General features: G+C 40.6%; 1 protein-coding gene across 1 annotated transcript in view; it reads right to left on the bottom strand.

Moving 5' to 3' along the window:
- bsna (bassoon presynaptic cytomatrix protein a) overlaps positions 1 to 27387 on the bottom strand; it is a 153745-nt gene that overhangs the window by 65120 nt on the left and 61238 nt on the right. The window contains exon 5 of the mRNA XM_061057199.1: positions 18515 to 20407. Coding sequence (XP_060913182.1) covers positions 18515 to 20407 — 1893 coding nt within the window. The remainder of the gene's footprint in view (positions 1 to 18514; positions 20408 to 27387) is intronic.

A 27387-nucleotide genomic window follows, 5' to 3' on the forward strand; every position in this document is an offset into this window, starting at 1 on the left:
TTTCACTATTTAAATGTGTCTTTATTGGTTTATTTTACTTTATATTCTGTATATTTCTGTCTTTCATTTGTACTTTCCTTTATGTAGCCTACTGTATGTTATTTAGTTATTTAAATAGTTATACTGAATAGTAGGTACTAAACAGTATACAGCACGGATAGTAGGTACTGACTACTGCCTACTGACAGATTGAGTAGGTACTTGGCAATTCGGATACAGCCAGCATGAGAAAAGTTTGGGAGGAAGTAAAGAGGAGCCAGAGGAGCTCTGGTGGAAAATCATGGGAATATCAAATACTTTAGCACTTGTTAATGGTGTTTCCTCGTCCTCATGAGAAGGAAAAAGTACAGTATATCTGTGTTTGGGATGATCATAACTATTGAGCTCAAATTAAGGAGGACTCTGAAGGTCGGACTTCAAGAGCTCCAATTCCAGGAGAGGTGAGTTTGACTCTTTTTTGGGTATCTTTTTTTCTTCTTTTGTGATTTCTTCTTCTTTGCTTTTGACTTCCACTGTTTACCTCTATCATGCCATTTTGGGGAGTTTTGAGATATGTCCAGTGGAACATTTGGGGTTTAACAAGGTGGTGTTCAACAGTTTAGTGGAACATTTAAATTATTGTCAATTACATTTCTCTTGCTTTACTCTTTGTGATTAAATTGTGTGTTTGTTGTATCGTTTACCTTTCCTGTTTAAACACCTAACCACATTTAAGAATTAAGTATTCTAGCTTCCAACTCCATATTGTAAGTAAGCTTAAAATAAAGCTGATCGTTATAAAAATATCTTTGAGTAATAGAGAAACAGAAATGTCTGGAATTATTCAGTATTCAAATTTGTAATTGAATTTGTTATTGAATTGTTTTTGCCAGTTGATCTTGCTCATGCTTTTTCTGGATCAAAGTGCTTAAGTCTCGTCTTACTAACAGACTTGTGATTTAATGTAATTTCACAAACTCTGTTGCCTTGTGTCATCTAGAACTTGTGTATCAGATGTTTCCCAGTTTCTTGTAAAGAACTACATACAGTATTTAGTGCAAACGAACACATATCTGCAACATAATCGCATGCTTTCAAATGCCAATAAAGCAACTGAAAATAAACGCAGAGGGGGGAAAGATTAGACAGAAGGAGAGAGTGGGTAGAGGAGAACAGCTGCAAGGGAAAAATGGGAGGGGACGAGTGGAGGAGGTAATGGAGCAGAAACCCATCAAGCTTCAGTCTCGAGGGCAAGACGGCCAGCAGAGAAAAAGAAACACCCCCACAAACACCAACAGAGTGGTGCAGCCTGCCTATAGGAATCATCTATTCAGGAGGCAGCGCAGGGGAGCTGGAGGAAAACATAGTAAACGGATCTGGCTGGGCATACCCTGTAATTTATTTCTCTCTCTCTCTCTCTCCCTCTCTCTCTCTATCATGGAAGTATTGTGACCTTTGTCCACTTCTCTCTCTCTCTGGTTAATTCTCTTGCTAGCTTTGTCAGATTTGCTCTCAGCTTCACGATAATCTAAGTCATTCCCCCGTTTTCGCTCTCCTCTCAATCCTTCAGTGTCTCTCTCATGGTTGCCTCTTGCTCTTTCTGTCCTTTTTCCTTCTGTAATATATTTCTCTCTCCCTTCTGTCAATCTCTCTCCTGTCTCTTGTTCTCTGTATTTATCTCTCAATTGTAATCATTAAACCCCAATAATGCCACACATTGCCTTCTAGAAAAGCAATCAACATAGCTGTGACTTTCTCATATACCATGCCTAATCTGTGTATGATTGTGTGAGTAGTTATCTGTGAACAAGAGCTTCCTGTGTACCTCTGCATGTATCTCTGAGTGTGTGCATCTCAGATAGAAATGTGTGTTTCCATTTAAATGTGAATGTGTCCACAGAGCTTACAAATAGTGTGCACACACGTTTGTCTACAAAAGCACAAAGGCTTGAGTGACGGATTGTTTATATTTCCATGCCCACATATCGTTTTTATCTATGTGTGTGCGTGTTGGTGTGTGTCACCTCTTTAGCTGTCAGTGTCAGCAATGGGCAGCTGCACACAAAGGATATGACAGCTGATTGGCAGGAGGACCACCAACATTCGTCATGGCCACCACAGAGGACACTGTCAGGCTGTCAGGCGGAGCTTATCCTGAATAATGAAGTCACTATGCTTTTGAATTAGTGCATGGCCTTGCCTTTAAGTGTCAGAATACAGCCGTCTAACTGTTTAGTTGTGAGAAATGAAGTATAGCTATGTGTTTTGAATTCATTGCAATGATAGGGAACTATTTTCTAGGGATTCTAAAGGTCTTTTCTGAAGAGATGAAGGGAGGATTTTTTTCAATCAGCACAGGGTTTGAAGTTACTTTCAACCTTTTTCCTGATCATCTTGCACGACACTAAGGGACCTTTAGTTGACATCACATCTTTAGTAGTTCCCATAGTGAAGGCGTATATATAAAACATGGATGTAGTCTCTATGACGTCATCCATTGGTTTATGAAGTGGAGTTTTGAAGCCCAACAATGGCAGTCGCCATTTTGGAAATGCTGTGGCAAAATAACTTTCAGTCAACTGAGAAACAGGCAAAGAGATGGGGCTGAGGTGAGCCTTAAGCCTCCTAGCAAAAAGCCACACACCCGCCTTTCGGTCAAATGGACAAGGCCCCTAATAATGCAAAACTTTAGGGCTGTACATTTTGTTTATTTTTCATTTGGATTTGTCATTTTAACAAAGGTGTCAATGGGAGTCATGGGGCTGTTGCAGCCAACCTCAAGTGGAGAAAGAAAACAGTTTTTGCATTTATGTATTTAAAATGTGTTAAACCAGGAAGAGCTCACTTCAAAAGTATCCTCGCCAAGACAGGCAGTAGCTCATGTAACAGAGTTAAAACAGAGCAATTACAAACACAAATCAATTAACCCTGGATCTCAGAGCAGTTGTTCGTAGTCAAAGCATCTACAACATGACGCATCTTCCTCCAATGCTTTTAATCTAGTTTTAGAAAGATTTAAATAGACCAGACATAAAATCCTCCTACAGGAGATTCCAAACTGCAGGAGCAGCGTACCTAAACCTCCTTTTCCCCATTTCAAGTCGCACTTTGGGGACCGACAGATAAAGTGAGTCTTGCAAATGGGTCACAGAGTGAAGACTGTAGCTTCCGGCACTTTTCACATGAATAAAATTTGGTAAGTGTGAGGGAAGCAGGTTCAGCATAGCCTTAGAAATAAGGATATGCCAATGATGTTGTCTATGAGTGGTCAATAGAAGGCCAGAAAGAGAGAATTTGACCACCATATTGGCTTTATTCTTCAACGCAGGAGGTTGCTGCTTGAACTAAAGATTTAGGTTCTACTTCCAGCAGTTTAACTCCAGACTTTCGTACGTTGAAACTAGACCTTGTTAATGTCTCAGAGTTATCCACAGATCTTTAAATGAATTGAAAAAAAAAAAATAATAATCTGAATGGAACAATGTGAAGAGTAGAGAGAGAGGTGAATCATCCGTTTTGCTTCCCTCATAAGATACAGACAGCAAGTGAATGACCGGACAAAATGCTCTCTCTGTCTATCACGATCTGCAGGAACACAAATCCTCCACCTCCCTTTCACACACACACACACACACACACACACACACACACACACTGGCAACTTCCACTCACACACACATAAATGGGGCGTGGGAGTATAAAAGGTGCACTGATGGAACAAATGAGTGGTGGTACCATGAAAGTAAAAAAACAGGAAGAATAAGGAGAGTTAGATGAGAGTGTCTGAGTCATTCACCCTTTTCGCTCAATAATCGATGTGAGTCATGACTGTGTGTGTGTGTGTGTGTGTGTGTGTGTGTGTGTGTGTGTACTAGCTTTCTATGACTATAAGTATTATCATGTGTCATTTTATGATCCCTCACGCAAACAAAACATGTAGCGTGAGTCACTCGTTTTGAAGATGGCATGGGAGAGAAAGATAACATGTAAAAGAAAGGGACAGCAATGTGTGTGTCTGTGATATGAAAACATCAAAACCTGAGAGGCAAACTGAGAGAGCTGTGGGGGGAAGTAAAAAGAGACATGGCTATTTCCCTTCAGTCCACATACCCACGCTGTACCCTAAGTCTCTTTTAAGCTGCAGCGGGTTGCCAAGTTTCCTGCTGTTCCAGCTTGTATGTTGCTCCAGTTAAAACGAGTATGCTGTGTTCAGAGATCCTCAGAAATCAGGCATTATCAAACAACAGCCTCAACAAGTAAGCTCTCAAACAAGGAATCTCTGTGGGAGGTCACATCTGCATGTTGGCTTTTTACTATAAAAGCAGAAAATACAAGTATAGAAATGACGCCTATGAAAGCAGAATATTATTACCCAAGCTACTTTAAAAAACCTTTAGAGAGCTGACGGCCTTGAATACGTGCACATGATGTGTTCTTAACATGGACGATTGTGTAACAGCTGTGTGTATGTGTAACTCTTGCCGTGTACTGTTTGAAAGCTTGTCTCATGGTGATAACATCCATGTTAACTATTTCAAGGTCCAACCAACACAGCAGCCACAATCTACACATTTGTGAGACCAACGGCAAATTAATAACTATAAATTACTGTAAAATAAACCAATAAACTGTGGCACACTGAGAATTACTTAACTGTAACTTTTTCTATTGTGAGTGAATAACATTTTTCGCCTGAAGCTTTCTCAGGTTTGCCCAGCATTAAGTTAAAGTAATTTTCAGTGTGCCACGGATTATTGATTGGATCTGTTTTTTTTTTTTTCATTGTTTGTTCCTGCATCTGAGGGCGGCCCCTGAGAATATGGGTTGGATGTGCACAGGGTTCCCAACTACTGTACATTGACTCACCATTTGAAGTCTTACTGTACTTTTCTGGGCATAATACTCCAACAAAAAAGGTCCTGCTTTCTCGGCAAGAGTCCCTGGGTCCCAAATCCAGTGAAAGATTGAATCCAAAACACATTACACCTGTATACAGTAGGTCCTAGGATTGCATTAAAAGTGGCCGCTGCTATCCTGATATTTCTGTATTTCCATAATATTTACATTATATATATTAAAGCCAATGAGAGTCTGAGTTGAAAGAAGGTGTCTGCCCTTATTCTGATGTCTCTACAGCCAGCCAATCGCTCACGACTGCGCTGATGACTGTTTGATTCTGGACACGTGAATATGTTGCTTCAATCAATAACTCGTATCAGCTGCAGTTCACAGGTATAATGATTTTTGGGAGAATTTCTAAAACCACAGATTATTAGCTTTTAAAAGAGACCTCATTCATGTTTGTAGTCCATACAGTTTTAGAATAGCACAAACTTTTATCACCATATGTTTGGATATTCATTTTTTTTGGAGAATTTTTCAGGATTCACAACAATCTAAAAGCTTGCAATGCTAAAATGCAGCTGCTTACTAAGGCAAACATGAAAGGTGGCGCAGGAATTATTCGTTCGCGTTTTCTTCTCTAGCTAGAGGCTTGAGGTTGTGATGGCCATCTGGCAGCAGTAAATTCTGAGTTCTAACTGTGAAGAAAAGCAGCATCAAACTGCATTTCGTTTAGTTAGCCGTCACAGCTCCAGATCCGTTTTAAAGTTAATACATTTCACAATCAGTAACCTGGATTCTGGCTCTGTCGCAACCTCCAGGGAAAGCAAGCTCCATGTCACTTTAAGACATTATTACTCCAGTCACTCGTAATGACTCAGGAAAATCAAGCCTCTACTCTGCCTATTGCTTAAAGAGAATCTTTCATTACCACTCAGCAGCGAACTCAGAGCCAGTATTGGGCAAGTTTTTTTTTTCTTCTTTTGATGTGTGCCCTCAGGCTTCACTGTAAAACAGAGCTCATCTTGTTTTCCATCACTGGTAATTGGCAGAACTGTTCCTGAGGTTTCGGTCTTACCAAGACTCTGATTCTCTATTTCACCTTTTTTTTTAAAAAGTGGTTGTGATGGGAACCGAGCCTTATTTTGGTTCTCTCAAACATATTTGATCACTGCAGAGTTCTGCTGAATTTCTTTGACTCATGTCCACCATCCCTCTACTCTCTCAGCTCAACACCTACAGGTACTTTGACTTTTTTCTGTGTCACAGATGACGTTTTTGGTTTAGCAGTCACTACATGTGGTACACTAGCAAGAATTGTCATGCTTCATGTCAACAGATGTAACAAACTGAGCATCAAGTGCAAATGTAAATATTGTAGCATGGCCATGCAGTTGTAAGGGTAAATTAATCTAATACATCAAATATTATTTAACTTTAACAAACATGGTGTTAGACATGATGTAAGACACATCTGAATATGTTAATTGGAGGAAAAAGTAAAGCACAACTACAAAATCACAGGTATGATAAAGCAGTGGTTCTCAACTGGTGGGTCGGGACCCAAAAGTGGGTCACGGAGATGTGTTCAGTGGCTCGTGAATATGTGCCTGGGAAAAAATGGTGTAAAAGAAAGGAACATGGCCTAGCTGTGCAAACATTTTCTATTAAGATTGACTAAAAACAATTTGGGAAAAGCTGGAGGTAGTGCTGAATGTCCCTGTCTGGTGCTATTGTCTCTTTTTGATCTAAAAAGCACATGTACACTTTTCTGTTGAAATAAACTCATAAACAATCAGCGCACTTAACAATTCTATTTTATTTTATTATAAGTTAATGTAGCTTGCCCTTTGATGATAACTCTCTCCCCTGCCCCGTTATAAACAGATATGAATCCCTTAAGGCCGCCAAAAAGGACGTTTTGGCCGGTGGCCTGGCGGTTATGTTGCGCATCCCATGTACAGAGGCTGTAGTCCCCGCCGCAGCGGCCTTGTGTTCGAATCCGACTTCAGACGAGCAGACCTCGGCTGCATGTCATCCATCCACTCTCTCCACCCAACATTCCCTGCCTCTCTTCAGCTGTCTTATCTAATAAAGGCCAAAATGGCCACAAAAAAGGACTTTTGGTTATGAGTTGCTACAACTTTATTATGAAGTAATTTAAGTCCAAATATTATACTTATTTTTGAATGTAATTAAACCTTATTTTTGCTCTAATTAATATTTCTTACAAGCATTATTTTCAGACCCTGTGGAACTCCTTTCTCTATTTTAGTTAAGGGTTAGATTAAGACTTACAGTATACTGGTTCTCAGTCAAAAAACAGTGAGAGCACCTTATTGAATCATAGTTATTGAAACCCTTCCATCATGGCCGCAGAAACCACAGCATCAAGTCTCTTCACATCACCCCCGGCCAGGGGAATTCCCCATCTTCTCTTCCACTGTATCGTCCCTCTATACACCTTGTGGGTGGGAGCTTGTTCAGAATCACGCATTGCGCTTCTTTGGGAGTCTCTCTTTTTTCTGTGTGTATGTGAGGAGTGTGTTAATCAGCTGTGTAGCCCAGGGGAGGGAACAGCTCTCCTCACTGACCCATTTAAAGGCAACATGGTGGAGAGAGGAGCGAAAGTAGGACAGGACAAATACAAAACTTAAAGGTACAACATACACAAATCTATCAGGCTGGCACACAGATTACACACACACCTGTCTTCTTCACTCCCTGCAGAGCTGCTCTTTTTGCTCCAAATATGAACATACAAATCTGTCTGTGTCTGTCCCCCCTCCCTCAAAGTGTCTTCACATAAGTGCAAACCCTCAAGAGACAGGACATTGTTCTGTTTCTCTTTCTTTATAGTAGAAGTATTAATAGTATATTCCTGTGTGTGATGTTGAGGCTCCCTAAGGGATGTGCCACTCGACTGTCCCCAGGGGGGAAATTCTAGCTCGCTCCACTCCCCATTTTTAAAATACAACCACTTTCATTGACTGCAGGAGGGACACACCTGATCAAGGGGAGGTACAGCCAAACTCACAGGCACAGGAAAACACGCAGACCTGAGACAAGAAAATGTACAAGACGTATTTGTTCTTTCTCTTTGTTTACCTGCATGGACGCTGAGCAGAGACTTTGTCTTTCACACAAAGACTTACATGTTGAAGTGCTTCTTTTTTCAGTCAATGTGAAGTCTCAGATCAGACAACCAAACATGCTGAAGTTGAAGTTCTCTTTAAAAACAATCTGAAAACAAAAGTACTGCTGATGACGAAGAGTTATTTCCGCAGATAACTATTTATAGAGAATGTCTTCACCTGCACTCGTGAAAAATTCAACAGGACACATTTGGAGCAGTGTGTTTTCTTGCAAGCATCCCCAGCTGCTCCTCTGTGGTGATGAAGAGAGAACAAACTCATTGCACTGCTTCTCGTGCTCATCCTTTCCACAGGTTTTTTTACTTTTTACTGATCGGTTTATACACTCTGGACCGGAGCATGCGAATGTAAATCTGTGACAAAGTAACCAGCTCACCTCAGCCAGAATAACTTTACTAGAAACATGCTGGCCAGAAAGTCAAAGACATGCTTCTTTCATCTTCCTCTCAATTAACTATTAAATCTACCTTAAGATCATCTTACTGGACTAAGCACAATTTAATGTTTATAGCATTTTATGATGTAGTTTAAGATCTTTGTGTTGTCAGGTGGGTTTATTTATTGTTCTCTCTTATTATTTGTCTTGCGTCACTTTAATATGGGACTACATATTGAAATTAGCCACTTGCTAAATCTGGTGCTACCATATTTTCATTTTTCTTTGTATAAATGATCAATGTGATTGTACACTGTCCCCTGATAAATTAATGATAGAGTTAATAATAATAATAGAGTTATTTAAATACAGGTAAAAATGCTCTCCATGCTTACTAGCTTGTTACATTATCTTGTTATTATAACAGTCCCTTACAAACATGTAAGTCCTGCACATGAACTGAAAGGTATTTTTTTTAACCATTTTCCTCTCACTATATGGAAAGCAGTCCTCTACTGTGTTTGTACTCTGACACTTTCAACTACCATACCAACTATAAGCTAACTTTCTATCAGCAGGTACACTTGTTGTGCCTCTCTAGTAGATATGTCTTGATGTGATTTTTACATCAGTGTCGTAGGTCTTGGCTTAAACTCTCATTCTGCCACTGCCACTTGCACAGTTACTAAAAACTCATTAAATAGACTACAAAAATGGGAATTCTAGAGTCGTCTTAAAATAAGTTATTTATTGGTCAGTGTATTTGATTAGGATAGCACCAGAGAGGGATCTTTCTTTGAGAGAACAAAATTAAAAGAGAAAATAAAAGTGACTGAGTTGAAGCCGGGGAAAAAAGAGCTGAAAAGCTATAGGAGGAAGAGGAGGAGAGATTGATAGAATAAACCTGTAGGATAGAAAGAGGATAGAGAGCAAAGCAGAGTGAAGACAGAGGATGGAAAGAGGCTGAGGAGACAAAAGGAGAAGTGAATGAGGTGAGGTGAGGTAGAAGACATCAAAACACAACTCCATCATGAATAAGACAGACGGGTGTGTGTTTTTAAAGATGGGGAGGTTTATGAGGGGATGTAAATAAAGCCAACTCTGATGAGCCGAGACAACATCAAACTGGGAGCGCTTGATTTTACGAGACGATGGACGTTGGACAAGTCTTTTGTGCACATTGAGTATTTCTAGAACAATTAAAAAACAATGAGCGCTATTTTTAAGTTCATGACAGGCCCTTCATCAGTCTTCAGTCCCATCACAGTCTTCCCGCCTGACTAAACAAAGTGAGACAAACCAAGCGAACCGCTTCGGCATACGTCATCTGCGGGTATTTAAAGAACCGGCCGTGAAAAGTCAAGTTAGCACGCGAGGCTGGTGAAGACGTCACTCTGAAAGGAGACGAGGATTAAAGAGTATATACGGGACATACATATGGTTTGAGAGCTGTGAGTCATCTTTAGCGGAATCAGTCCGCTTAAACTTTTTTAAAAAAAAAGACTTGACCGATTCAGGACAGAAGCTTTTTGGTTTCATTAGTTTAAATATTAAAGTTGCTCCCAATTAGGGCATCACATTGAATCAGCGTTTTGCTCCCTCACTGAGTGTAGTACATTAGCTTAATGTCAAGGATCGTTTGGGACCTTGTTAGTAACATTTTGCGTGACATTTTCAAGATGAAGAAATATGAGTTTGAATAATAATTAAAGCTTCACCTGAAAAGAAGTGTGGTTTGCCTTACAGTTTCCAAAATTAAGAATATTACATCTGCTGGGAGATTTAGCTCCAGGGCAGAAAGAAAAAGTTTACCGTTTAAAAAATATTTTCTTTATGTGAAGGGTAGCTGAAGGTCTCTTATTGTATTATAGGTTGTAGAGACCCTGCACAATACTTAGGTTCTGAATTCTTCATTAAAACATTATAACATTTTATCTATTTGAAAATATTTTTATGTTAGATCTCACAGTATTTTTGTGTTCTTTTCTGAAACTACAAGATATTACTTGATTTGAACTCGTCAATGGAAAGTGTATCAGCCACAGGAGATTCTGGTCACCTCTGCCCTTTTATTGAGAAACTGGAGTACCAGCATGGAAGCGAGGCTTTGCACAGCTGTAAACATGACTACAGCTGGTTTCTCAATAAAGGGGTCTGGCTGAGCGGAATCACCTGTGGGTACAACACTTACTATTGACAAGTACTTCACACACCCACTTCAACAAAAAACTATACCTTTAGACAAAAGATAACCATATCATGAAGTGTTTTTTTTGGGAGATTAATTAAATAAAATACTGTTTGAAATCTTGCGCCTGTAGTTAATAGGTATAGGGTTGGTCATGTTAAATTATTACATCTGTGGCCTCTGCGTACCACAGTCAAAGAGTCATTGGTCAATACATTGAACCCCGATAAGCTCCAGAAGTGTCTGAACATGACTAGAATAGTTACTGATTGGTTGTTTGGCACTTTGTATAGCAGGTTCTGCAATCAGTGTATGAATGTGTTTGTGTGACATGTGCTGACATGTAGTTTATAGCACTTCATGGACTTGTAAATTGTGAATGGACTTGAGCTTGTACAGCAGTTTTTTAGTCTTCTGACTTTTAACACCACAGGTCACATGTCACCCATTCACACACTGATGGCCGAGGCAGCTACTTAAGGTGTCCATCAGTATTAACTAATCATATTCATACACATTCACACGCTGCTGATGCATCAGTGGGAGCAATTTGGGATTCAAAGGACACATCGACATTTGGCCTGGGTATTGAACACCCAACCTTGGGAGAACAGCTGTACCATTGATCCACAACAAATGTATGAACAACGTGAAATAACCTGCATATTAAGCAAGACCTCCAATTATAGAAAATGAAACCACCACTTTGTCATGTTCTGAGCTCATTATCCTCATAAAGGGGACCTTATAGTTAAAAGACGTAAGACTATAAGATGTTTTTTTTTTTTAGTTCAACTTGATTATAATGACGTATTTCAAAGACAACTGGCAGAGGAAAAAGAACACACAAGCGGAAAAAAGTAACTTGTCCTGCAGGTTTCTCAATGCATATTGTATGAATTCTTAAAAAAAAAAAGTGGAGACGGGAGGTGTGCTGAATAAGTCAAGAGCTCTGAGAAAGAGCGAGTGGAGCAGAGAGACGGAGAGAGAAAGTAGGCACTGGCAGTGGAAGGACTAAGAAAAGATTAAATGGAAGACAGGCTGACATGAAAGTGACAACATAAAAAGGACAAAGGGAAACGATTTGTTCAAAAGAGAGGAGACAGATAATAGAAAGAAAGGAGAAATATAACAGAACAGGAGAAAGGGAAAAAGGGATGTAAAGAGCAGAAAGGCTATTTTTACAATAATAGCAGGACAGTGATCAGAAAATTAGCCAGTTTGAGTCCCACCTGTTAAAGTCTGGCTTGAAGAAAGAGAATGAAAGGAACAGATGGAGAGGAGGCGTGTGGAAGGAGGTTGGTACAGGACGAAGAAGAGACAAGGAGAAGTGGAGAGGATGGCGAGTCGTTGTATTATTAATTGTAGTGAGATGTCCTGAATTGCAGGAACGAACCTTCTGTCCATTAGAGGCTCGACGTTCCCTCTGCTCTCCTCCTATTTTTGTTCTGATTTCTTTCTAAATCGAGAAGCATGACTCACTCTGACTGTGTCCTTGATTCCTACCAAACTTTGATTTCCTCTCTTTATCACCTCACACCCGTTCCAGCTAATCTCCAATAACTTTGAGTGCATGGCAGTAGTTTTTAATATTGTATTTCTCGATGGCCAGGTGGAGACCCGCATGTTCTGATGTTCAAAGCATCGTCGTTAGCAAATTATGTTACACATTCTACACAATGCTATAATCAGTTTCCCATGAGGGACTCATCAAAATTCATGAGGTACATAGTCATTTCTTGTTGATTGCTGGTTTGATCATTTCTGCATGTTCGGTAGAAGTAACACTCATCAACACATCAGTCAGGGAAAAAAAGATTGAACTAGAAACCAGATTTAGATCCCACCCAATCAACAGAGAGAAGCAGTTCAAACCAAAGGGTGCCAAATAGAAAAGAAAAATAGAGGGAGGAAAATAAATTAAACTACAACCGTAATTGATAATGAAAATGATATTGCAAACAATGTATGTATAGCATCATTTTAAACATTGTAACCAAGGGGTGCTGGCTGGCTGTCAATCATCTTAGTGTCACTGTAATACATATATGTAAGACACCTCACAGCAGCAGATCTATATTTGGATTGGAGCCAAGTGTATGTTGTGAGCTGAAAAGGAAATGTGATTCACTGAGGTTGAATTAATGTATATGTCTGACATTTACAAGTCAAGGTAATTTCTTCTTTCTAGCCTATTAGAAGTGTACCGAAATGGAGAGGAATTTGTAGGCTGTACCATCCTACAGAATACAAGCAAGACTCTTAACATGAAAACTATGTCAGCTATGTGTGTTCTGTTGCTGTTGTCTGACCTCAGTCGGATAAATTATTGAATTCACAGTCTGTTTCATTGAAAATTTACTTCAGAAACACCCCAACCTATAGTCAACAAAACGAGCAGCCCAGGTTCAAGTCCGACCCTCGGCTCCTTTCCCACTTGTCATTCCCCTCTCTCTCTCTCGCCCAACTTTTTTTAAGTGCAAAACTACATTTAAAAAAAATCATGATACACAAATAAAAAGGATGATGCTTTAAATAGAAAGTCCTTAATGTTTTGACTACATCATTATAATGCATTTTTAATAACTTAATTTCTTGAGTCAGCAGGAAAACCTTTCCACTATTAGATAGGTATGGCACAATGAGTCACAATGAAATGGGCTGTTGTGCTTTTGACATTTGATTACTGTGTGCGTGTGTGTGTGTGTGTGTGTGTGTGTGTGTGTGTGTGTGTGTGTGTGTGTGTGTGTGTGTGTGTGTCTGTCTGTGTGTCTGTGTGTGTGAAAATGAAGGTTATGTTTACTGACCATGCAAACTTAGATAAGAGGTGGCTCACATCTTTCAGGCACAGGCAAAAATGTGTTAGACTTACTATCACAGTTTATAAAAACATTGTGAACCTTCAATTTTTTTAATCAAAATTTGCATCTGTTTTTGCCTCTCTGGGTGTTCTGCACACATTTTTGCAGACATTTTTTTTTAATTATATGTTGAAGCATATTTTGCCTGGTGGAAAAAAGACCAACAGGAGGTCAGAATGAGTAAGCATAACATAAAGAAAAACTGAGTCTACTCCATTAGCTCTAATGACATCTCGTAGTAACCTTTATACTGACCAATTAGTATAACTACATACAGCTTCTCTACAGGAGCACAGCTTATGTGTATCATTTTAAGAATGTGCACAAACACAGATATAACACACAAACGCCCCATATGTGCACACACATATCCAGGTGGACAGTGTAAATAAAATCAAAAAATCATTATGACAGCTGGAATGACCGACTGGAAAAAAATAGCCTCATTCACTTATACCCCCTCATACAGTGTGTGTGTGTGTGTGTGTGTGTGTGTGTGTGTGTGTGTGTGTGTCATATGTATGTCATACGTGTGTCATCACTCAGTGCTCCATTTGTAGGCTGTGTCAGGTGCTGAGTAATTCTGCTTTTATGTGTTTTTATGTTGAATTCTTCAACCCAGACTGTGCAAACTATACATATGTACTTTTTTTAAATATATACATAACAAACCCCATTATTTTACCCTTTCAGGCTCCATTCGATTTTCTTAAAGAAATATCATTTTTTTATTCTAGCTGTGTTAAGATGCCAACACAAACCCTGAAAAAAAGCCTGTACACAAAAAGGCAGAAGAAACGTTGGATTGAGGGGTCTGAAAAAAGGAAAAATTAGCAGTCTGAAGGTGAAATAAATTGCCTGGGAAATAAAAGGAATGAAGGGATGAGGAGGACAGCCATGTGAGGCAGGAGTTTAGAACCAACTCTGAGAGGACAGAGGGGGTACGGTAAACCTAGTGACTTCTTACTTTTCTCTACCAGCCGGCACTGCCTCACCCCTTACATTTTTTATCTCTCTCGCTATTTATATATATAAAAAAAAACATCACTGAATTATTGAAATATCAAGCGAGTGCTAACCTCCAAGTTTCTCCATCAAACTGCCTTTCTGTTTTTCTCTAACTCTGTTAGACTACTTTGGCAGACACATTATTTTTCAGTTAAGAAACAAAGTTGTTCCGTCAGACTATTTATTCTCGTGTATAGTGAAGAGATGACTGACCCTTCCCCAAAAATACTGAAGGGTAGACAATGGTGGATTAGAACTCCAGCATTTCTTTAGATATAACATGTTTGTTTTTGGCAAATATGTGGATCGAAACATGCACATATCAAATTTGGAGGTCTAAAATTAAGTGTTATGTATTGTATGCAGAAGTTTGCATGGCTAACATGCTTTGGGCATAATGTAAGATAAAGAAAGTAGAGAAGTAGAGAGAAGCAGAGAAAGTAGAATACAACTAAAGCCCAATTCACACATACTCCGTGCGTGCTGCGGTCCGTCAGCGCCGCGCACTACGTTGTACTTAGCTTCAACTCTAGTTAATCATTGTGTTCACACAGGGCGCGCTGCGGTCCGTCTCCGGTGCGCTCTGCTCCGTTTCAAATACGCAGCGAGTCTATTTTCGAGAATAGACTCTGAGTACGCTGCAAGTTCGCGTCAAGCTGGACAGAATATGACAGCCCGGACAGGAAGTCAGACAAGGAAACGCACAGAGCATCCGGTCAATTTCAAAATAAAACACAATATACGGACTCGCGATCGTATTATTAATCACTTTATCAACATTGCGTCAAAACAGGCACCGAATGAACAACAAGTCATCCTCAGAAAGACAAAGCAACATGTTGTTTGCATGTTTTTCTCTTTATTCCCGCGGGATCTTGTAGTTCTCCTGTGATGTGTCATGGGTGCGCTCCGCTGCGCTGACGTCCCAGAAACGGATCCAGTGTGAATGGGCGTGAGCCGTCCGACAGAGCAAAACCGTGTCGCTGACGGACCGCGGCGCACACGGAGTATGTGTGAATTGCGGGTTAGTCTACATCCATAACAACAGCTCTGATAGGCTGTAGGCACAGTGTTGTATTAAGCTAAATGTTACTATCGGCATGCTGACAGAACCACACTAACAGTACTAACACATCCAACAGGTTTATTGTTTTTAGATGCTAACCATCTTAGTATAGCTTATTAACATGTTAACATTTGCTCAAGTTTGAGAATGTGTCATCATGTAAAATAGCTGCTTAATTAAACTTTCTTGTGGTGATGGAAGCTCAATGACAAGTCAGATCAGAACAAAGGAATATTACCGTATCTCTATAACAAGGATGATATTTAGCAGAGAGATACTCGTTTTACTTGTGGCTAACTTTAGGTTTAGATTTTATCACATGCATTTCAGAACAGACGGATTTCCAGAGATTTCAGGTCACATTTGCAGATAAATCCACAGGAATATGTTCAACCAGAAGGAGCAAATTGACATTAAAGCTGAATAAATAAGTGAGAATTTTACAAAATTACAATGGGCAACTACTACATCAATGTATCTGTTTAAGTAAGAAGTATGCAAACGGTTGGCCTGGTCAAAAAACAAACAAATCTTAAGAAAGTCAAACTTGTAGATGAACCTAACAAAGAATTTAGTAATTATCAGCAGAACAAAAGTCAGTGGATCATCTTAAGCTATTTTCAAATATGCGCAAAAGTTTTTATAGAATTTCAGGTGGACTGCCCCTGAATTCCTTCTGATCTGGTTGTTCACACATGCACCTCACAGCTGGTGACTATACTGTTTGGATGAGATGGGTGGGGGGGAGGAGCAGGGGGTCTTGCCCCAGGCAGAGGCAAAACGTGACATAAAAAGAAACACATGGCAGAAGAAGCAACCGGGTCCGTTATACGACACTATGATGATAATATTTGCCTTTATATCAATGCTATGTGTAGTTCCACAATATCACAGTTTCAACAAAAAAGCAGAGAAGCACATGGTCTACTGGCTAACAGAAAAAGTAATGCAGCAGTTTAATTATGTTCACGGAGAACGCACCGATAGCGTGCATACAGTCTACGATTGTGCACTGAATTCTCCTGATTATATCCTGTCTTCTCACATTAGCTAACTCTGACTTTCTGCAGAAAAATACTGAGGGGCTGGCAGGAGAAACTCAGAGTAAAGCCGGTGAAAAATGTGTCTGTTTGTGTTCATAAACGGCTCCGCCTGAAAACGTCAGGAGTTTTGTGATACTGTGAAAGTGCTATGACAAATTTATCCTGTGGGGATACTTGAATATTTGATATATTGATACTTGAAATCCACAGCAACCAATCCAATAGCTGGTAAGCTATGTTGACAAACAAACAAACAGAAGTGTCCATTTTTGTGTGGGCCACAGTTAAAAACCAAAGTAGGACAATCCCTATGGGGAACAATGAATGCCAAACTAAACTGCAGTGCATGCAATGCTTCCTGAGATGTTTTTGAGTGTGCCAGAATAGAATTTAATGTTTTGTTGTTCTTTTATAATTCAAGGCTCTTAAAACTCAGAGGAACAAATTTAGCTTATCTTGCCTCCCTCAGTGAAGCGTCCTCAGCAAATACTGTGATTGCATAGTTCTTTGGTCGCCATCTCCCCTCCCTCACGTCACTCACTTGACTATTTTCTACCCAACAGCCCTACTTGCTGTGTTATTCTACATCTTGTGTGTGTGTTTGAGTTGGTTAGTGCACCTCTTCCTCCCTGTGGACCTAAAGCTGCATGTGATTCAACGCTACATGTCTAGTTTCTCCTCAGCCTCTCTCCAGTGTTAGCTCTCCATCTGTTTCACTTCTCATCACTCTTTGTATCAGTTTCAATGTTTTTTTTTTAATTAATGGTAGTTCTCTAAATGTCATCAGCTGTCTTTATCTTAATGAGAACTCCTCTTTTACACCTTTTTTTAAAACCTTTTTTCTACAAAATGTCAACCGTTTTATAATCTTCACTTTAGTCTTAATTCATCCATATCTATTGCTACTAACCAGATATTCTTGAATATCTTTTTTGTGTGGTCTTTAAGTTTTCTGGTCCTAGTTACCTTTTTTCCTCTTGCTTGAGTGGAACTCAAATTTTAGCGTACAAATACACTGTGCCATCATGATCTTTTCTCTTATGAACTTTTTTTTAAGTGGCCATTATATTTTTTTAAACTTTGCGATATTTCTTTGTTCATCCTCAGGTAGTCTGTCAAAAATGTCATTCACATCTTCTGGAGTTACCCACATTACAAACACAGACACATATATGCACACTATTTAAGTGTCTTCTTTTGATTTGCGTGTGTGACAGTTTTAATGGCACAGATTTCTCACGGTCTAAATAACATTTTGACCCTTTCTTTATCTGTGCTTTCGATGTGCATCTATTACTGTCTAACACAGTAGCAGCACTTATAAATAACCATGTTCATTATCTCTTGGTCTAACTTAAGGCAGTGATAGTACATTACAGTACGAACATCTATACTCCCCAAAGACCCTAAAGGGGTCGTGTTTCCTCATTCTCAATCTGCTTGACTGACTGACTGACTTGCATGCATCCCTGCATCTCTCTCATTTCTTTGATCTCTTTCATCCCTCCACTCTTCTTTCATGCTTTTCAGCCATCTTTACATGCTAGTATTCTCAATCATATGTACCCAGTCCTTTCCTCTTATACCTTAATGACTGACCCTTTGATTTCCTTCCTTCACTGTTTTTCTGACTTCTCCCATTATCTCCCCTTCCCCTACCACATTTTCCTCACTTCTACACTTTCTTTAAAACAACATTTTGGGCTATGGGCCTATAAACACTGAGGATGAAAAGTGTTTGGACTGGAGAAAAGATTGTGAATTCCTCAGAGTATAGAAAGAGCTTCAGGTTAGCATCCTTACAGTGAAAAGTCTGAGAGTGGAATGAATAGCATTTTCTATTTGTGCAAAATGGTATCGATTGTCTGGGAGGAGATGCTTCTATGTGTGAGTGTTGGTGTGTGCAATTACAGTACTGTTTGTACAGTACTGTGAGTTACATTGTGTTAGCACCTTTGCATGCACTGTATTGCATTTGTGTTATTTGTTTTCTTACCTCCATCAGATGTGGTGTCGGGTTGAAGCCACATAGGTTGCACACTTGGCTGTGACACTGTGTACAGGTGTTGTAGTTTGGTGGGTCAGAACTGTTGATGTTCAGCTCCGTTTTACAAAGAGGACAGTTCACTTTAGGCTTAACAGGCTCTGGAGCAGGCACAGGGGCTACCGCAGGTTCCTGCTTTTGCGGCGCCTTTTGCGTATGAGCAGGTGACTGCTGATGTGTTCCTTGTGGTTGTTGTCCTTGCAGCCCTTTTTGATGATGCGCCGGCGACTGATGTTGTGGCATTCCTTGTTGATGGGGCATGGTCTGTTGCTTTTGGGATGGCATATGCGGTCCACCCATTTGGGGACCTCCTATTTGGCTTGTCGTTTGAGGACCCCCCATTTTGCCTTGAGGATAAGGGCCTCCCATTTGGCTCTGTGGATAAGGGCCTCCCATATGACCTGGTGCATGAGGACCTCCCATTTGACTCTGCCCATGTGAACCTCCCATTTGACCTGGTGCATGAGGACCTCCCATTTGACTCTGCCCATGTGAACCTCCCATTTGACCTGGTGCATGAGGACCTCCCATTTGACTCTGCCCATGTAGACCTCCCATTTGACCTGGTGCATGAGGACCTCCCATTTGACTCTGCCCATGAGGACCTCCCATTTGACCCGGTGCATGAGGACCTCCCATTTGACCCGGTGCATGTTGACCTCCCATTTGACCAGGTGCATGAGGTCCTCCCATTTGACCCGTTGCATGAGGTCCTCCCATTTGACCTGTTGCATGAGGTCCTCCCATTTGCCCCATTGCATGAGGTCCTCCCATTTGACCCATTGCATGAGGTCCTCCCATTTGCCCCGGTGCATGAGGGCCTCCCATTTGGCCTGATGAATGAGGTCCTCCCATTTGGCTGGTTGCATGAGGACCTCCTATTTGGCCTGATGCATGAGGGCCACTCATTTGAGTTGGAGCATGAGGGCCTGCCATACCAAATGCTTTGCTGCCTGGGGCACCTTGTTGCTGCTTGTTGTCAGGAGATGCATTACTGAACATCACTTTGCCTCGTGCAGGGCTAGGCTGGGTGGAGGCAGTTGATAGAGGGTCAACATTGATGAGTGTACTAGCCTGATTGAGCAGAGACGCCCCAAAGCCAAACAGTTTGGTCAGGCCATCCTGGGCAGGAGGTGGGGCCTGACTCTGAGGTCTGTGGGCAGGAGAAGAGCCGGCGCTTCTGGTCTGATCATGATGCCGTGCCATAGACTGATGCATTGGGGAACCCCGACCCAAATCAGGCTGGGAGGGGGCCTTGGTCAACCCTGGGAGGGGCACAGCTCCGGGGTGGGGAATTCGTGGACCTCCTGGCTGGTTGGGGCCACCTACAGGACCTCCGACAGCTCCTTGGGCGCCAGGACCTCTTTGGGAGTATGGGTCTGACCTCATGCCCTGCTGATAAGGCCCTGTCTGAGTCTGAGAGGCGCCAGGGCCTTGGTGTCTTTGCAAGCCTGGGGAGCTTTGAGGCTGAGACTGGGGCCCCTGTTGGGATGTAGGGTACAACTGGGGCTGAGACTGGGGATACTGCTGGGACTGGGAGTATGGCTGAGACTGGGAGTAGGGTTGCGTCTGGCCGTAGGGCTGAGGCTGTTGCTGCTGCTGCGGCTGCTGTTGTGGCTGCTGATGTTGCTGCTGTCGCTGGGCGGGCTGACTCTGCGCCAAAGGTTTTGGCTGGGCTGCTGCTGTTGGTTGTGTTGGCTGAGGCGTCGGCTGCTGAGGCTGGACAATGGGTTTGGCTTGGTGGGACGGAGAGTGAATCTGCTGTTGGCTCTTAGAGCGAGGTGTGGTCATATCAATGCCAAGAGCTCTCTGCATCTGACAATTCAGACACAGCCATTCCTGGACCTGCAGACAGAGGACAGACAGACTGAATGTCATTCAACATTACAATTTAATTTTCTCATAGAAAATCCGTTTTGGCAATGTAAATGTAGAACAATGTAAATCGAAATAGCTTGCTCTGACTCATCATTGAAGCAGTATTTGTATTAAAAATTGTTTTTGAATGCACCATTTCAACAAACGGAACAGCCAGCTGAACTTTAGTATCTGAGAATTTTGCTGAACCAAAAAAAGGTTACGTTGATTTTAACAAAGGTATAATAAATAGATTATAGTAGGTTTTCTGTAGTGACATAAGAAGAGTTACAGCACAAACACAACTGAAAATAAATTCCATGTATAGCAAGATAAGGGGGAAAGAAATAGAAGAAATACATTTCTGAAAGGACTAAATTATATAAAACTCTCCTCTTCCATGTTAATTTTTTCCTTTCCAACCAGATTGCCATTGATTTCTTGAAAATATCATTGCTGACTAATACAGGATGCAGCACTGAATCTATTTATATAAACCACAAGACACACTACTCCTTCAACCTACTTCCGCGCTGCAAATGATTGCAGCTGATGAGTGCATTTGGATGGCTACACATAAAAATAACAGAAATCCTGAGAGAATAGTTGTAATCAGCCACAAATAGGGGGAATGAGGTAAATCAACCACAAACTGACTGCGGAGCTTTTATGATTGCTGAGCCAAAACCGCATCCTAAGTGAAAAGCATCACATCTCTCACAGACATATGCACACATGAATTCACATGGGCACACAGGTATGAAAACATATAGGAATCAAGAGAAGACACAAGCAAGCCACAGACAGCCACATTACATACACACACAGTCAAATGAAATGAATATGAAAGATGTCAGCATCTAAAAATAAGAAAAAACATCACCCCTCCTCCTCCTCCTCTTCTCCTGTCTTCCTCCTCCCTTTCTCCTCTTCCTCCAGAGGAGAGCTGATACTCCCTTGTGTCCGGACCTCGCTTGGCTCTCTAATTTCTTGTGACTGCAAGAAACGCGCAGCTCCTCTCTGAACTGTGTCAACCTGCTCTTTTCCTGTTTGTCCTACTGTAGCTTTGAATCTACCACAGCAACCAAGCTGCCATAAATAGTGCTACTTAAGCTCCTCTGCAAGCAGGAAAATGCTAGTAAATCTGTGCACGTTCCAAGCGTTTCTCCCATCCCCTTTTCTTCCCACAATGCAACGCGGAAATTATGAACTGTATCACCCTACTCGCTATCAACTGAACCACCCCCCTTCTGTGTCTGCGAAGTGCTACAAGACAAGGTGGCTCATTGACTTTGAGGGGAAGATGTGCCAAGCAAAAGGAGAAGGGGAAAAAAAATGCCAGCATCCGTTACGTACGCTAACTAAGCAGTTCCTCCCACTGTGCTTTCCCAGCCTGCTTTGCTGTCTGGCTTTTTCTAGCTTGACAGCATCCCTGATCCCATGTTCTGTTAACTCAGCGGCTACAGCCACTGCTACAGCTTGACATCCTCCATTCCTCCTTAACATATTCTCTTTGTAGCTGTCTTTCCTTCTCTCTCTGCTTCCCTCCCCCCTGGTTTTTCTCCTCTTCATTTCCCCTCTCTTTTTCCCTTACTCTTTTTTTTTTGTTGCATTTCTCCCTTCACCCTCCTTTTTGGATTCCCTCCCCAATCAGCCTGAAAAATGTAGGTCTCATTCCTTGAATAGCTGTAGCGGAAGATGATTTGAAAGTATAATTTTGCTGTGCAGGCTCCTCCTACATTGTGCTGCCATAATTACATCTGATGAAGATGGCGAGAGGGAGATGAAGAGAGGTAGATAAGGGAGAGAGAGAAACGGGGAGCTAATTTTAATGAGTCCCTGTCCATCCATTTGCTTTATAAGCAACATCACAAGAGACACTTGAAGGAATGAGGGGAAGAGCAAGGGATGGAGGGATGGGAAAGAGCAGGAGATGGAGAGGGAGTGAAAAGTAGAGGGAGAGGAGTCAGCAGTTTTTAATCCAGGCAGCTCTTCAGCTCTCATCATGTCAAGCTTAATCACAGAACAGCACCACAGAATATCCACTTCTGCTTCTCTGTGATTTAAACCAGTAAATCCACTACACACCTGTGTACAGTTACATACAGGCTAGAGAGAATCACTGAGCGAGTGGTTTGTTTCGAGGCTCACCATACATTCATGAACACATTTACTCTCTAATAGAGTATCCAGTTAGACAGAGTTTCTGTTTAATGAGATATCAGTCTGACACGTCAGCCCTAGTTAAGTGGAAGTAAGGAAACTTGATTTGTATCGCTAAAAGCATCAATACTAACTTTACTGTATTTAACTCAACAACAAGAATTTGCCATTTTTATCGACCAGTTTCTCTGATTGTTGGTCCACAATTTGCACATGGACAACATTTTTGGATAACAGCATTTTCAAGGAAAGGTTTTCTCATTGAAATCCCTCTCTCGAGGTGTCTGCAGTTAGACTATACCTTTAAACCTATACATATAAAAGCACAACAATGTTCATTAGGAGATACTGTACCGTCAGTGCATCAAGGTTATGTTCAATTTATTATTCAGTTTTGGGGGACATAGTTCAAATGCAATTTTGTTGCAGCCGCACTTATTTCTGTAGCATACATGTGCCACTGATGTTTGCATTCAACTTTTGTTCCACCTTTAAGTCGCCACTAAACCTGAAGCCTGTTGAAGCTTTTTTTCTGCTGTGTTCTGTAGAGTCTGTTAAAATACATTATTTTATATTGTATGAAAATATAAAAAAATATACAGTCTCACATGTTGTTTTTACCAGGAACTCGTACACAATGTTCTACAAATATTTGTTTATCATTATCCCTTACATTGTGTAGTAAAGCAGCATTTGAAAGTTTGCCAGCTACACATACTGTTTTAAGCCTGCAGCATGTAAAAGAGATGCCAACCTTTTCAGCTAAATAACTTCAACAGAGTTCAAGAGGAGGCGTTGTCATTGTTCTGACACAATGCAATCAGAAGATATAATATGTGCATTAACACAGAGCAACAGAGTAAAGCCAAACCAAGATAGAAAGTTTAGTTGTCTCTCACTTAACCTTTAAGTGGAGAGAGTCCGCACTGAGATGAAAAGTGCCCTTTTCAAGAGAAAGCTGGCCACGAAGCAACATGTAGCAGCTGAAAATGTTAATGCAAAGACTAACCCAGGAGGAGAGCGCTACAAGTGAGTGGTTGAATGAAACATATTCCACCTGCAAAGGCCAAAAAAATATAAAAATAAGTTTCTGTAAAGTTGGAAAATAAAGCCTGACAGGTCTTTCAAATGTCCCTAAATGTTTCAAGATATGGCATACTATACCAGGACCCTGAATCTGAAGCAGCTAAATGGAATTTGGACACAGTTATTTTACAATGAATACATTTACTTTTAAAGATGTCTGGGTAAAAAAGAGGAAAATTGGAACTAATACAAGACACTGACAGAAAGTAAATAAATTAAGTCTTACTTTTTTTAAACTTATGTCTTGTCAATGTTTTATTCTAGGGCATATCCATTTCTTGAATGGATAATACAAAAAAATAAATAATTCACAACAAGTCATTCTGTTGCATAAAACTGCATGGGACAGAGTATATTTGCATATGGAAGTCATTTAAGATCACATAATTATCCTACAGACTGACACAGATTCACTCAGACAGTGTTCCAGCCGTTAAAGGGCAGGTTTGACAGGTGTCTTATGGCATCGGAGTACCTGTGTCATGTCAGGTTAAAGTCCATTTATGTGCATGGCTCAAAAAAATCAGTTTGCATATTGTAGAACATTTGGCAGTTTTCAGGACTGTAGAAGTTAGTACGAGAATAAAAGGTTGCAAATGTTGTTGTTTTTTTCTGAGGAAACTAAAATAAGCCCTGACAATCTCCAATGATGACACTGCACTCTCCAGCAGGTAAATATAACTCCTTTCTCCAGAATCCAATGTGACTATTTCTTCCCTTTTTTTAAGAAAAAAAATCATCAAAGGCTGCACAACGTTTCACATGATAAGTTGGTCTAAATTGCTGAACATACAAGAACAACTTTAAACGCATCACATCTACAATCTCTCAGTAAAAATCTATTCATTGTTGTAATCAAATCAACATGTAACGGCTAAGTAAGACATCGCAAAATGCCTCTCAAAAGAACCTTACAAATTAAAAATGAATTGAAAAATGATTTGAAACTGTCCTTTTTAAATGAAATAGTTGCTATTGAACAATGCATCACAGCCACTCCAGTTCTATGCAAGACGCTTCCTAAAAGGTTTCCAGCCTTTACAGAAAAGTTACAAATGTTGACTAATGTGGAATCTGCATCCCACAAATACAGGGAGAACATGCTAACTTCAAACCCAGGACTTCTAGTGAAGAGGTGACAACATTAACCACTGAGCCATTTTTCTTCTCAAAGCACTTAGAGGTCATCGGTCTGTCAAAAGAAGGGTGCTGAAGAATGACAGCATATCAGTTTCAAAATACATAGGTGCAAATGAGATCAATGCATGAGGAAACTCAGTCATGATTCTAAAGTCAGTTGTGGCTTAGGGGAAAAAAATCATTGAGGCTCCTCCAACCAGCGTGCATCACCATATTGTTATAAATAATCTGACACCAACAAAAAAAACTGTAAAACATTGCCAACACCAGTGTGAGTTGTTATGAAGCATTCTAGCGTATTAGCTTTCTTTCAAACTGTTAGCTAAGCTAACAACTTGACTGCTGGTGACCTGACTTTGACTCCTTGTGGTGCACACTGGACTTGGTCACAGGCTGCTCTCCTACTTAAGTTGACTAATGCTTAATGTCAAAGAACAAACGGCATAATGCAACGCTTACAGAAGGGATATGCCTAACCCAGAGTTAAGGCTAGACTAGCAGCATTCAGTTATTAACTGTAATATTTATTATCTGCTCCATGTGTCACTGTCCTGCCTTCTTTTTCTGAGTCTTTTTTCACTCCCAGAGTGATAATTCCTGTTTAATTCCCTTTCGGTGACTCTCATTGACAAACTCAGGTTTTCACTGGAATAATGCATGCAACGCTTAAAAAACACAGCCTGAGTGAGTGCTGTGAGACACTGCCCCACTAGGGAGGTTTGGTACTGTCATTGCAAAATTCACATTTTGAGCCACTGCTGTGGTTTAAAAGTTTGTCAGCCCTTGGGGTCCCCAACTGGCCTGGGGCCACAAGCAGTTGTCTGCCTTGACAGTTGACAAGCAGCGCCTCTGAGACAACGCTACCAGCTTCTTATTTTAATAAATCTCTGTTACTGTTATCCCTGGACAGATAACTACTGTCCCTGCTCGCCTGCTTACAATAAAAACTCATCTGCTGGCTTAAAAGTGTATTTCCTTTTTTGGAAGTAAAAAGTCCAACCCAGGCACAAGTGAATCCCTTACCTTTGTTTACAGTCCTCAGTATTTATGATTGGCCACTGTCACTGTATCGTGAGTCTGCAAGGGTGCTAACAATAAGAGGTGTTCTGAGTAGAAGTGCTCTGAGAGTTCTTACAAATTTGCCTGCAGCAGCTCAAGTCGCCAAGTACGTTGATTTTATGGATAGTGGAACTGATATGCCATCATAAAAAAACCTTTTCATCTTTCTGTTATGTACTGTAGATGCGTTTTTGTGCGTTTCTAAACTTTTTTTTTCACAGCTCACAGTACATTAGGAACTCCAAACATTAATTTACCTGTGAGCAATAAAGGCGAGCAATCCAACAAAGACAGTTCATTTCAAAAGTTTTAAACCTTCTATTGACTGAATCTATAAAGTGTAATATGGACTGGTTTTAAGACAATAGTATAGTGGAGAATAAAACTGGCAAATCTAAGTCTCCCCCTACTACACTTTCTGTAGAATTAGCTGGAATTTGACACCTAGCCCATATCATAATTAGCAGCTTTAGAGAACAAAAGGGAATAGAGGGTTGCACAGAGCAAAGTTCACTATGACTCTAATCTAATTTGTCATTAATTAGCCTGCAGACCCAAAGAGATGAACACAGAGAAAGTGGGAGGAACAAGATCCAATCATAGAGCTAAAACTGCAGAGGAGGAACTTTATGAGATCCTGCTTCACTTTATTTGTTTTAATAAAGAAGCTAAACCAAATTAGCAATCTGATTGATGAAGTACTTGGTGCATCATTATCCTGTAATCCATGCTTGACTTTAAATTCACTGGATACAATAGAACCAATACATAAATACAAATCAATCATATAAAAAAACAATCTAAATAAATTAGAGCAAAGTTGGAAGGGGAGAAAAAATGTGCAAGTCATTCTCTTTTGTGAGCCATTATTGTCGTGCAGGTGCATAATACCAAACAGTATGCACACTTTCTCTTTATCTCCCTCAGACACGCTCACTCTCTCCCTGTAAGCCTTACACAAACACACACTCGCACAAACACACACACTTACACAAACACGCACTAACCTTTGAAAAGAAGCCACCGCTCTGTCATCAGGAGCGAGGCAAAACAGAGGACTGACACCTCGAGCTTCGATGACGGGAGGAGCTATTTCCTGTGACTGTCACATTCAAAGTATGACATGGATACAAACCCGGTCTCACTCAAAAACACACACAACATTACACACTCAAAAACACACACACGTACCTGCCAACCAGCTGTCTACATCAAATATTCATATCCCTGATCTCCAAACATTGCCAGGACTGAACAGGTGTTAGCAACGTTTCACGGATAAAACTCGAAACATGAATCACAACATTATCTACAGAAACATCCGCAGACATTTCACCTTAGAACTTCTCAGCACGCAATCACCACAGTGTTAAACTACAGTCCGATAACACTCTCATTAATGTTTCATTTTGCAAACGGCTGTATTTCCAGGAAGTTGTTTGGGTATAAATGTAGTGCAGTGTTCCTTCACTTTGTCATCATACATATCCTGGAAGTCATCCTGCAGCCGCTCAGATGGA

The sequence above is a fragment of the Labrus mixtus genome, chromosome 15, assembly GCF_963584025.1.
Source record: "Labrus mixtus chromosome 15, fLabMix1.1, whole genome shotgun sequence".
NCBI classification, from domain to species: domain Eukaryota; kingdom Metazoa; phylum Chordata; class Actinopteri; order Labriformes; family Labridae; genus Labrus; species Labrus mixtus.